The sequence below is a fragment of the Microcaecilia unicolor genome, chromosome 10 (genome assembly GCF_901765095.1).
Source record: "Microcaecilia unicolor chromosome 10, aMicUni1.1, whole genome shotgun sequence".
NCBI classification, from domain to species: domain Eukaryota; kingdom Metazoa; phylum Chordata; class Amphibia; order Gymnophiona; family Siphonopidae; genus Microcaecilia; species Microcaecilia unicolor.
In genome coordinates, this window is record NC_044040.1 from 33,785,105 (window position 1) to 33,799,178 (window position 14,074).

Below are 14,074 nucleotides of genomic sequence, written 5' to 3' on the forward strand. Positions count from 1 at the left end.
ATGTGATTTTAGTAACTGAGTCATGGTTCAGTGATAATCAGGACTGGAAGGCAAATATAATTGAATCTATCAAAATCAAAGTACTAATAGCATTACACACACACATTCAGTATGATGTAATAAACCACTGCATATGAAACCAAGGCTAAAATATAACGTAAAACCACTTTTCACAACACTTTTAGGCAAGTTTGGTTGCCATCATTCTCAAAATAGCTTTTTGCCATTGAGAAATGGAAACCAGTGGAGACTATGAAAGCGCCACTGAGGGGCCGATATTCCAGGGATATTCAGTGACACTTACCTGGATAATGTGCCACTGAATATCCCGTCTAACCACAAAAATGGGTGGTCCAGGGCAGAGTCTGCACTTATCCGGTTAAGTGCGATATTCAGCCCTTAACCGGATAAGTTAACCAGATGAATTGGAGTGCATAAAAAGCAGTTCTCTCTTTGTCTGGTTTAACATCCATTTAAGAGCTGAATATTGACCCTTACCCAGAGAAGTGCTGGCCGGCTGCATATAGCCCAGTGTTACATATCAAGGTAGAAAAATCGCTGACTGCCTTCGGCTGAGTATTTACCCCTAAATTTCTATTTCCGTTTAGTCTCGGTTCTGTAAAATTGTTGAACCATGGGAATGGGCTATTCATCCCCTGACACACATATTTTCTTATGCATGGGAGATTTTCAGACTAGCACAGGGGACATTCAGCTTCATCCCAGGGAAACTTCCCCCTGTGTATCTTTTTGGTTCCCTGCCGTACGCTGTAGAATAGAGGCCTTTCATCTGCTGCCAGAAAAAAAAATGTAACAGCAAAGAAATCGCAAAGTGTGAACCTTTAATATTTGTTTTTGACTCATACAATGTACCACACAGATAAAGAAATACAGTCTGATCTTGAAATACCAGACTGAAGTTACATTTTCAGTGGCACATAGATACATTTCATTGGCAAAGAATTCCAGCCATTCCATTTGGCTCTTACAAGTGAATTCAAATATCTCTCTTTAACATATTTCTTCCTTATGTGCTAAAATTGTTACCAGTACCACAGAATGAGAAAAAGTGCATTTTCCTGTACATCTCTGAATAGAAAAGTCTGAACACCGGTCTATCAGATTTGACTCCACAAAATGAGCCCACTTTATATTGAATCTCAGTACCAAGAAAAATATTAAGACTTTTTGAAATAAATCAAAAGAAATTAGCTTATTAGCTGAGTTGTACAGGCTTGTAAAGAGGTGAACAGAAGTGAACAATTTAGCTATGCATATTTCAATCCACTACTGCCAAAAAGCCTTTGGGGGTCGATTTTCACAAGGGTTGACTCCTAGCTGGATAACTCCTGCTCAGCAGGTCCAACCCAGATTTTTAGAGCACTTACCCAGATAGCCCACCATGCTATGATCTGGTCAGTGCCAGGCCATCCGGGGGCAGAGTCAGGAGTTACTGGTTATAGTTAATATTCAGCAGTGATACAGTGAGGCATATTTTCAAAGCACTTTGGGAGGCTAAGTTCCATAGGTTTCTATGGAACTTTGGGAGGCTAAGTGCTTTGAAAATATGCCTCTTAGACAGCTATCCAGGTAATTTAGGAGAAAAAAAAGGTTGCCTGAAGTTAATTAGGCAACTATTTATTTATTTATTTGGATTTTGACTACAGGCAGAACTTTTTCAGAAGTAGCTCAAGGTGAGTTACATTCAGGTACACTAGGTATTTTTCTGACCCTGGAGAACTGACAAACTAATTTTATTTATTTATTAGGTTTTATTTACCGCCTTTTTGAAGTTCACTCAAGGCAGTGTACATTAAGAATAAATCAAACATATGCAATAGACAATTACAGCAGTAAAAATATTCAAATAACAATACAAAGTACGCTACATTACAATGTCAACACAATATGTAATTTTCTACCTGAGGCAATGGAGGCAGGGGCATAGCTAGGTGGGGCCATGGGCCCCCCCAGATTTAGTCCTGGCCCCCTCTACTTTTGACCTCCCCCCTGCCACTTTCGACCCACCGCCACAGCAAGGTACCTTTGCTGGCGGGGGGGGGGGGCCACCCCCCGCCGGCCTTAGTCTTCTTCAGCGCCGGTCTCCGGCACGTTCGCTGATCTGTGCTGAGTCCTGACACCCAGCACGTTCCAAACATGCAGGACGTCAGGACTCACAGCACAGATCAGCGGACATGCCAGAGACCGGCGCTGAAGAAGACTAAGGCCGGCGGGGGTTAGGGATCCCTGCCAGCAAAGGTACCTTGCAATGGGAGTTGAAAGTGGCGGGGGAGGCGGGCTAAAATGTGCCCCCCCCCCACCTTGGGCTCTGGAACCGAAGTCTGGCTACACCCCTGAATGGAGGGTTAAGTGACTTGCTCAAGATCACAGGGAGCAGCAGTGGGATTTGAACCTGCCCTTTCTGGATGTCGTCTGGTGCTTTAACCACTGCTAGGCTACTCCTCTACTATCTGATACTGCCTCCGAATATTGGTGGTACCTGACTAACTCCTGGCTGCCACCTTGTACCTGGATATTCAGTGCCAGGAACCAGATAGGAGCCACCACTGTTTATCCAGAGGTAATTCATCTAGCGGCAACCAGCGTTTAGCAAATGTAGGCATTGGTGAGTTTTTAGCATACTGCCTTTCTGTGGTACAACCAAAGCGGTTTACATATATATGTGGCCCACTGAGCAAAAAGGTACCAAAAGTGGGGTTACAAATAACTGAGATAAAGGTTATAAAGATTTGGAGGGGCAACGCTCATTTTTTAGAACACTTTCTATACTATATGGTCAGTAGAATGAGACTATGCAATTTGTTTTCACAACTTCGATGTTTTTCTTGTTCTACAGCCTAAAAATTGCAGGTACCTAAAGTGGAGTATGTGATTTCTTGGGTTTATAACTTTTTCGATAAATGTTTCTCATGTTCAAAAAAGATTTGGGATCTTGCCAGGTATTTGAGACCTGGATTTGGACCTTTGGTCTATCCCAGTATGGCAATACTTATGTACTTATATACAGAGGTGTGCTAACATTTTTATAGTGTGCTAAATGCTTATTTTAAGGGCACGCTAAAAATGCAAGCATGCCTTTGTAAAAGGGGTCCATTGTGCGTTGAAGTCCAAAGTACTGAGCATTACCTGCGCTTTTTAGTATGTCGACCAGTGGATCCCAAACCAGCGGAGGCAGTGCATGCAAATATCTCTCATGAATATTCTTTGTGGATACCCCAAAAAGCCTGACTAGCCGGGGTGCCTCCAGGACCAGGTTTGGGAACCACTGATGTAGACCATCTCCTTCCGCTCCCATTACATTTTCTAGCTCAAGAAAGGCAAATACTGTTTTTTTGAGGCCTACAGTTGCAGAAAGAATCGGGTTATCTTGTTTGTTTTGGTTTTCCTGAAAAACCAGATGTGCTTGTGGTCCTTGATGACTGAAGCTCGCCGTCCCTCTTCCAGCTGGTGATTTTTCTGGGTATCGTAACTATTACCTTAGATACACATGTATGCAAAAGGTAAATAGAGAACAGAATGGCACGTAGAAAAAAGATATGGCATAACAGTAAACATTATTAGTGACATAACTGCCCTTCCTGACAGTAGCAGCAAGATTTACGAACAACAGAAGCTCCAAGTTAACCAAAGAAATGTGAATGTTTAGCATAACTCAATCACAGAACAAAACAAGTACATGTGAATAGCATTCCTCATTCGCTAGACCATAGCACAGCGGGAGTTGCGTGTTTGCATCATTAATAGATTCAGAATAAGAACAGAAAATCCTCCAAAAAGTCTCTTTTACAGAGTAACTGATAGCCTCAGTGTCAGTGGAAGAACATAAACCGTGCTTTAATTTCCCACTGGAGGTTATAAAAATGTCTCTGAGGAAGATGAGGGTGTGGTTTAGTTGCTCAACATTATAATTAAAAGCAATTAGAACAGAGTTAAAGAATTGCCAGCATAGTATTTTCGAAGTGAGAACTACCAGAGTGCAATCAGTCAGCTAGTAATGGAATGTAATCATTCTACCTGTAGTCGTAATGTGAAACAAGAAAGCGTTTTCATAGCTAGCGACAGCTGACTGCGAAGAAATTACTTGGAAATACATATTACTATTCAGCGATATATATATAGATATGAATACAAATACACTGTATTGGTTGGTCACACTATAGTTAAAGCAGCTTTCTTAACTGAACATTCAACACTGTGCCTAGGGCTGTTTCAGTATTCAACAGCGCTTCAAGTCATTTGTTTGGTTGTAATTGTCAATCTTTTGACCCCAAAACATCATAGGAGCACATCTTCCATAAAAATGATGGAAGACTTCCCAACCGTCTTTAGTGCTTGTACAATGGAATGCGATGACTTCTGTTTGGTTCTAAAAACATTGCTGAAAGTACGGGGAGCCCTGCCTTCTCGGAAGGAGACATTCTGAAGACGTTATACACTGGTATTGTCCTTTCCGTTTGCGCACATCCTACTGAGAAGAATCTCTGAATAAATGCGATTTATTGGACCTTGGACATGATATGGGGACTCCGGATTAGATAAATAGTCTTGTAGCTGTGACAGTCTATTTTTGTTGGTGAAGTATTTTCCTAAGTTAAAATGTCTTGACAATTTCATGTTCGCATGATGGTACTCTTTGGAAATACTGGATTTCACAACCTGAAATGGGAGCACAAAACATTAATGATTACTTCCCCAATTAGACAGATTCATAGTCATTTACCTGATTCTTGTATATACTCTGTCCAATAACCATGAAACATTCTTGGATCTAAAAATTCCATTTTGTTGGCTTAAGATATTTTGACTTATGCATCCTCCACGGCCAGCATCTCTTCTGTGTGTCCCTGCTTCTCTCCTCTTTCTTCCCTTCTTCCAGCACCTGGCCACAGAAAGTTGCATCAGAGGGGTGGGATGCAGCAGATGGAAGTTCTGCACTGTGTCTGCTGCTGTTGACCACTCACCACTCACCACAGCACTGGGGAGAAGCCAGAGGGAAGGAGGAGGAATGGAACGATCCTGGGCCAGGCTGGTTACAGGGCGGGGGGGGGGGGGGGGGGGGATAGAAGTATGAAAGAGAGAGAGGAAGGTAAGGATGCTGGACCAGTGGGTGGGAGCAGCTTCAGGCAGCCCTGAGCATTTTGCTGAGCTCACTCAATTGTAGCTATGCCCCTGGCTTCACAAAAGATGCAAAAATTGCACCCAAACTGCAAGTCAATGTATTTACACACTCTCAGGAGTCAGTGTAAACGTGCACACGTGAAGAATGTGTTCCAGGGCCGGTGCTAGGGTCTCTGGTGCCTAACTGCAAACTATCAGTTGCCCTCTGCCCTGCCCCAGTCCAGCTCAGCCCAGCATCTCCCGCCCCCCTTCTCTCACCTGCCCCCATTTTCAGCTCCAGTTCCATTCTCTCACCTGTCCCCTGAATCAGTTCCCACCTCCAGCTCTGCCTCTAGTCAAATGGGTCTTGCGCACCGGTGCCGGCAATGTACGCTCCTCCGAGCCACAGATTAACTACTTCTGGTTTCACAAAACCGGAAGTAGTCAATTTTGTGACTCAGAGGAGTACACAGTGCCGGCACACCAGACCACTTGACAACAGGCAGAGCAGCAGCAGTGAAAAAGAGCAGGGCAGCTGGGGAGGGCTAAAGCCAGGCACCCCCGAACGTTGGCACCCCCTTGCCCTGCATACCCTGCTTACCGCATTCTGCTGGCCCTGCTGTGTTCAGTCAAATACATGCATACCTCAGTTTGAACTCCATCCGAACTCCTCCCCTGACACGCCTACTCTCGAATCCTGTAAAACTAGGAGTGAATATTCTTTGCATCTACATTATACACACTGAATACCTCCCCCCCTTTTCTGCATGTAAAATAAGGTTTTCTCTTGAAATATAAAATTATCCCCAATGAGTCCACAAGCTTTGAATCTACTATTTGAGCAGCTGCAAAGTAGTGTTTATAATGGTCAAAATGATTCCTTTGCACCTTCTTTAAATACAGCTAGCAGTGTACAGCAATGACAGTCGCAGCTGCTTTTAGCTGCATTTGAAGAGGGCTATTTTACCAGCTGAACGCCTTTGATAGTTGCCCTTTCTGAGGGCAATTCATTAACGGGGCTCCCAGTAGAAGCCTTACCTATAACAGAACATAAGCGTCTACTTTCCTTTATAGAATACTAGCCGTTAAGCCGTAACAACGGGCTAGTTTTTTGTTTTCTTATGCCCCCCCCCCCACCAACCTTGCTCTCTCCCCTGCCCTTCCCCCAGCGTCTGTTTCCCTCAGTTCCGCCCCCTCCTTCCCTCCCTGCTCCCTCCTCCTCCGATTTCCACGCCCATGTCCAAGCCCTCCTCCCTATTGGGCTGTACTGCTGGTGGAGGTGGGGCTTGGACTTCTACACTCTCAGCGTTTCCAACTCTACTGCGCATTTGCAGGTGAGCAGTCACTTGCCGTTTATATGTTTGATGAGCCTAACTGAGTATATAAGAAGTTTAAGAAGGCCTACCTTCATGACTCAACTTAATTTACCTCTTCCTGTTACAGCAAATTCCATGGACCCTTATCTTTTTTATTCACTCTTATTATCACTGTTGTTCTTTACGATACCTATACGTTTACTATTTTTTTATTACATTATTATGTTATTTGACTGAACTATATTACATTGTTATGTTATTTAACTGAACTGTAGTTTGCCCTACGGTCTTGTAAGCCACATTGAGCCTACTATTGGTGGGAAAATGTGGGATATAAATGTGTTAAATAAATAAATAAGTGCTGAGGGGTGATATGATAGAAGTCTACAAGATAATGAGTGGAATGGAGCGGACAGATGTGAAGCGTTTGTTTACACTTTCTAACAATAATAGAACCAGGGGACATAAGATGAAGCTAGAATGTGGTAGATTTAAAACAAATAGGAGAAAGTTTTTCTTTACTCAGCGCATAGTTAGATTCTGGAACTCGTTGCCGCAAAATGTAGTGACAGCAGTTGGCATTGCTGAGTTTAAAGGGGGTCTGGACAGATTCCTGAAGGAAAAGTCCATTGAACATTATTAATTTAATTTTTTTTTGTTTTGGGGTTTCTGCCGGGTTCTTGAGGCCTGGATTGGCCACTGTCGGAAACAGGATGCTGGGCTTGATGGACCCTTGGTCTTTTCCCAGTATGGCGGTGCTTATGTTCTTATGTAAGTGCTTAAAAGTTAGGAAGGGGCACCAGGCAGGGACACTTATGCCAGCCACAGAGCTAGTGCAAATGTTAGCACCTAAATGGCACAGGTACTATGAGTTATGCATATGTGTCCTCTGTCCACGTATACTCCCCGCCCCTTGCATATACTCAATGTGGTAAATTGAGCACTTAAGTGACATTTTGAAAGTTGCAAGTGTATATGTGCACGTATATCCGTAAATACCATTATTCTAAACATTTATGAATGTAAGCAGTGCATAAATTACAGCACCTGTATTATAGAATTACCCCCTCAGTGTTTAGAAGGGGTAATTAAATAACCTCCCCCCCATTTGATAACACTTAGCACGTGATGATGGCTATTGTGCATTATTCTGCCTCAAAGCCCTGTTTACGCTATCAGTTTTATGGCAGATAGGGCCGGATTCTATATAAGGCGTGGCCAATAGCACGCATTAAATTATGCATGCGGCCAATTTACGTGCACTGCTCACTTGAGTAATGAGCCAATTAGTTATGATAACAGGCTGATAACAACCAATTATCATCACGAATTGGCAATATTTGGAATTTATCTGTGCTTCTTTTAAGGCGTACTCTAAACAGAGACACACATAAATTCCAATGCATGTAGCTGAAAATGGGGCGTGGCCATGGGAAGAGTGAAGGTGTGTCAGGGGCATCAATCAAATTTACACACATTATAGAAGTCGGGGGAGAGCACGTACATTTAGATGAGAGTATTTACACCAGGTTTTCAGTGGCATAAATGGCCATGCCTAAAAGGCTGCTGAGGGGAGATATGTTAGAGGTCTATAAAATAATGAGTGGAGTTGAACGGGTAGATGTGAAGCGTATGTTCACGCTTTCCAAAAATACTAGGACTAGGGGGCATGCGATGAAGCTACAATGTAGTAAATTTAAAACGAATCGGAAAAAATATTTCTTAACGCAATGTGTAATTAAACTCTGGAATTCGTTGCCAAAGAATGTGGTAAAGGCGGTTAGCTTAGCGGAGTTTAAAAAAGGTTTGGATGGCTTCCTAAAGGAAAAGTCTATAGACCGTTATTAAATGGACTTGGGGAAAATCCACTATTTCTGGGATAAGCAGTATAAAATGTTTTGTACATTTTTGGGATCTTGCCAGGTATTTGTGATCTGGATTGGCCACTGTTGGAAACAGGATGCTGGGCTCGATGGACCTTTGGTCTTTCCCAGTATGTCAATACTTACGTACTTATGTATGTGCCAGTGGCGTAGGAAGGGGGGCGGTGGGGCGGTCCGCCCCAGGTGCACGCCACTGGGGGGGGTGTCGGCTCCGCTGGTTCACTGCTCTCTCTGCCCTGGAACAGGTTACTTTCTGTTCTGGGGCAGAAAGAGCAAGGAACCAGCGGAGCCGACGCAGCTCCCAGCGATGACGTGCACTAGGGGCGGAGCGCCAGTGGTAAGAATGCGCTCTGAGGGGGGGGTGCGCGCACTGAGGGGGGGTGTGCCGTGCTGCACCCAGGGGGGGTGCGCAGCGGCGACCCGCCCCGGGTGTCAGCCGCCCTCACTACGCCACTGGTATGCGCATTCCCATGGCCTATGCGCTATTCTATAAACCACATCTTACTGTATACTTGGTTTATAGAATAGCATTACATGCATTATTTTGATGCGCCTACCTTTTAGACACCATTTTCTGAATCTGGCCCATAATATATATATATATATATATATATATATATATATATATATATATATGCTTGTTGACTTACCACCCAGAAACAGATCCAGTACCTCATGATCATATTTGAACTTACACTACCCAGACTGTAATGGCCTAAAATATACATCAATTTACGCCTCAAATTTCACTTACATTGGTACTCAACTGTGGCATGCCTTACCCAAATCAGTAAAATCTACCCAGAACTACCTAAACTTTAGGAAATCATTGAAATCAGTACTGTTTAAGGAGGCTTATTCCCCAGTTTCAACATAATCAGAATTATCCCTTACTAGTATATGATCCAATGGACACTAATTAAACATTTATTATCTTCTTTATTTATTACTGATTAATTGTTTATTCTATCTTACTCTCAATACCTATTGCTGTTCAATTGTTATTCCTATCTTGCTCTCAATTTGCAAAATTGTAACTTTACTACAGTATTATTGTAAGCCACTTTGAGCCTGCAATCAGTGGGAAAATGTGGGATACAAATGTGATAAATAATGAGAATTAATGACAATTATCATTCACTACGCAATGGTAAACAGGGACTTAAATACTTTACCTTTATGCAACTCTTAATACATAATTTGGATAGGATAAGTGGTGTTAAATACCAAATATGATTGTACTAAGCCACAAGAATATAGGTGACTGGAAGCAGCTATTTTTCCATGTGCCTGTACAAGCTCATTAGCTTAAGATTTAGATCAGTGACATTGCTTTAAACGAGTGAGCCAGCAGGAGGACAGAAGTAACAATTTCTAGAGGCAGTTTCTGCAAGATCGCATTACCGAATTATTCAGAAATGCCACATCAGACAAATTACCCATCATGTTCTTGCTGAGAAGTAATCCCAGAGGAGTGTAATTCAGTATTCCGCTTCCACTTAATAGCTGATTAGAACCAGCAAGGACAGGAATTCAGAAGGGCTGTCAAAATTTGTTATGTTCGCAGTAGTTGGTTATTGTTCTTTAATTATGGTGTACGTTTAAGGCTAAATGTTGCCAACATGAATATATTTCAGCTCTTCAGTGAAGGTTTCATTGGTGTTATGTATAGTCTGCTTTGGATGTAATCACGTAAGTCATCTGCGATGCATCTCGTATGCTGGGCAGACTTATACGGTCTGTGCCAGAGCCGGTGGTGGGTGGCGGGGCGGGTGGTTGGGAGGCGGGGATAGTGCTGGGCAGACTTATACGGTCTGTGCCCTGAAAAAGACAGTTACAAATCAAGGTAAGGTATACACAAAAACTGGCACATGTGAGTTTATCTTGTTGGGCAGACTGGGTGGACCATGCAGGTCTTTTTCTGCCGTCATCTACTATGTTACTATGTTATGATATAAAAGTTTTTAAAAACACATGAGAGGGAATATGCCAACTTTTTTCCAAAGGTGAGGTGCTATCAAACCAACACTCCCACCCACCCCATACACAGTACCAATGCTATCAGGAAACCAGTGCAAAGATGCATCAGCTAATTAGGCAGTTTGGGTGCACATCTCCCCCCTCCCACACACACACACACCTGGTATCTTGCAAAGCATCTTATAATACACTGGCGCCTTTCATTTCTGGTCATATGAATAGCCATACTGGGTCAGACCAATGGTTCATCTAGCCCAGTATCCTGTTTCCAACAGTGGCTAACCCAGGTCACAAGTACATGGCAAAACCCCAAATAGTAGCAACATTCCATGCTACCAATCCCAGGGCAAGCAGTGGCTTCCCTATGTCTCTCTCAATAGCAGACTATGGACGCTTCCTCCAGGAACTTGTCTCAACCTCTTTTAAACCCAGATATGCTAACCGTGGTTACTACATCCTCTGGCAAAGAGTTCCAGAGCTTAACTATTCGTTGAGTTAAAAAAATATTTCCTCCTATTTGTTTTGAATGTATTTCCATGTAACTTCATTGAGTGTCCACTAGTTTTTGTACTTTTTGAAAGAGTAAAAAATTGATTCACTTCTACTCGTTTTATACCACTCAGGATTTTGTAGACCTCAATCATATCCCCCCTTAGTCGTCTCTTCTACAAGCTGAAGAGCCCTAACCTCTTTAGCCTTTCCTCATATGAGAGTTTATTTATCACATTTATACCCCACATTTTCCCACGTTTGCAGGCTCAATGTGGCTCACATTAAACCGAGAAGGCAATCGTCAACCTGGTTATTAATCAATTACAATATATTATTGTAAACAGAGAGTGTAAAAGAATAAGTTGAAAGGAGGGAAAAGGGAAAATTACCAGTTCCTTTCTCTTTATCATTTTGGTCACTCTTCTTTGAACCTTTTCTAATTTCCTAATTAGATCACAATTTACAATCTTCTTGTCATACACTAGAGAATGAGGAATCACAGCAGATAAACTGCCTGCTAATACTATTCTAACTCTCAGGAACATCTTCTGAAACTAATCACTAGTTTCAGAAGCAGTCAAGTTATTTAGTTAGTAGCATGTGAGGGAATGCATAAGAGAACCCAAACCCTCCTTGTTCACATTTCCACATAGGGCCACATTTAAGGAGTCAGAAAAAGAAATCCTAGCCAGGAGGATGGGGTTCTAGCCAGTAGCATAAGAAGCCAGGGGTTAGGGAAAGTCAGGGAGGCCCAGAAGGAAGAGGAAGTGACCTCTAGGACAGACCCCAGGAATGCTAAGAGCAGCTAAGGAGAAGTGTTACAGCCTGCGAGGTAGGATAGATTTTCAGGAATTATCACATTTCCAGTTTCACATCAATAACTGAGACAATTCTTCTGGCATGTACAATTTGTATTACATTGTAGAGACCACTCATGTTCAGCCTGGTGAGCAGTGTTGGAATCTTTAGTTGCTCTACCAGAATAAATGAGTTCTGACCTTTTGCTAATCTCACACTTTCCGGAACAGGGGCTGTGCCTTCCTTCTTTCTGATATGGTGGAAGGATACATCCCTTGAAGGGAAAACTGGGATCTTGTAAATATCTAGCACAGGGGGAGGGTCATTGTCTTTGGTTAAGATCCCTGGCCAGAGTACCTCTTTTCAAGGGGGTCTTTTGTCTCAACGTCCCTGGCCATTCTCCTAACACCCATTCAAGGGGACTATAATAACTTTTAGCATCCAACCTGCAGCATCTTCTAAAGGTGGTATATCAAATCCATGACCCTTTATCCTTTTTACCCTACCACCAAAAGATATTTGACTAGCACAGTCTCTGACCCCAAGGAGCCAGGAGTGGAAACCAGCCTCAGAGCCTATAAAGCTGCTGGACTATTCAAGGAAATAGAGGAATGTCTGCCACCATACCTGATGAGAAGGGAGAGAAAATGTGCTATATAATCCAGCCAGAGTAGCCAAAGGACAACCAAGGTGAAGCCTCTCTACACCCCGGTTGCCTCTTGGGAGGAACCAGTTTTACATTGAGAACTGTGAACAATTAAAAGAATTAGGAAGAAGAATATAGAGAATTGTAAGTTTTGCTCTTTAAGGGGTCCTTTTACTAAGGTGCGCTGAAAAATGGCTTGGGTTTTGGGCACGCACCGATCCATTTTTTAGCGCGCCTGTAAAAAAGGCCTTTTTGCCGAAAATGGACGTGAGGCAAAATCAAAATTGCCGCACGTCCATTTTGGGTCTGAGACCTTACCGCCAGCCATTGACCTAGCGGTATAGGATCCAGACGGTAATGACCTACACACATCAAATGACACTTGGCGCGCGCCAGTTACGTGTGCCCAAAAATAAAAAATATTTTTCAGACGCGCATATCGGACGTGTGCCAAAAATGAAATTAGCACAAGAGCCACGCGGTAGTCGGGCAGTAACTCCATTTTGGTGAGCATTGGCCACGCGTGGACGCTTACGTGGCTTAGTAAAAGGGCCCCTAATTTATCTATCTTTACTAGAATATTCACATGGTATAAACAGATGCTTGAAGCTTATCTTAGTTATCTGATGATCTATCCGATCAATCTACGACTACCTACCCTTCCGGAAAGCACTAAAAACCCATTTATTCAAGCAAGTCTATCCAAACGATCCTGATTAATCTAATGAACCATCTACCTACACATACTCCATGATAACAATATTGACCCTAACTACATCTCCCACCTTCCCTCTCCATTGCCTATTTCTACCTATTTATCTAGTCTTTTGTTCTATATACTTAACTTTTACCCTCTAATAATATTCTGTATTCCTTTTACTATGTAAGCCGCATTGAACCTGCTTTGAGCGGGAAAGCGCGGGATACAAATCTAGTAATAATAAAGTAAACTCTTCACAGGTTGAAGCATACATAACTGTGTGGAGTGCTTTATTGACTGACCATGAATATTCTGAGAGTGTGGATTACAGTATTATCTGGCCTCCTAGATTTTGCTAGTCCCGGCTCTGGCATCAAACCAGTCCAAAATTAAATTTGTGTAACCTGCTGATGGATGCTATGATCACAATCACCTGTGTTAATGCCTTAACATGGCTTAGTAAATAGATTTCTGTGCTTTTTGGGACAAAGTCAGTGACTATATTGCAGCTGTGGATTCTGTCCCGAGTTTCACAATGAAAACATGCTTTTTTTTCTGGAGATATTTTTTGAAAGGAAAATAATGTGTTTAGAGTTGAAAATGCAATGTCTCTTAGACAATGCCTGCTCTCACTATGCCTTGCAGAACAGGGTGCACTGCAGACTAAAGCTGCATTGAGAGTGGGCAGTTTTCAAATACATGGGTGATTTTCAGCTGGGTCAAGCCAGGTCATCAACTCAGAACCTTTTTAAACTTACGCTGTCTTTCCCCATTGCAACTGAAGTGGAAGTGTGAATCCCCAACCCCTAAAACCCTGTTTTGTTTTTCTGGAAAATTACTTCTCACTTTTGTACCCACATAAATAGCTTTGAAAATTGCTTTCACTAGGTGAGGAAGGTGAGGAAATGATGATGAAGGAGCCAAATTTCTGCTAAGTGCTTGTAGGGATGTAAGCTCCTGCCACAACCTAACTACTGTATTACAGAGCCTGAAGTACAGTACTTGTGATACAGTGTTCTGTCCTCTAATAAATCAAAGACTCTTGCTCAGATTTTTGCCTAGGCATGCACTTCTAAGGAAAGAACCTGTGATCCAGTTAAATTTTTCAAGATGGCAATCTGGCTGATGCGAGACAAAGGAA

At 42.6% G+C, this 14,074-nt stretch overlaps 1 protein-coding gene across 1 annotated transcript in view; it reads right to left on the bottom strand.

Annotated features, from left to right (window-relative positions):
- Window positions 1–3,908: 3,908 nt before the first annotated feature.
- CPED1 (cadherin like and PC-esterase domain containing 1) overlaps window positions 3,909–14,074 on the bottom strand; it is a 183,191-nt gene continuing 173,025 nt past the window's right edge. The window contains exon 22 of the mRNA XM_030216576.1: window positions 3,909–4,677. Coding sequence (XP_030072436.1) covers window positions 4,450–4,677 — 228 coding nt within the window. The 3' untranslated portion in view covers window positions 3,909–4,449. The remainder of the gene's footprint in view (window positions 4,678–14,074) is intronic.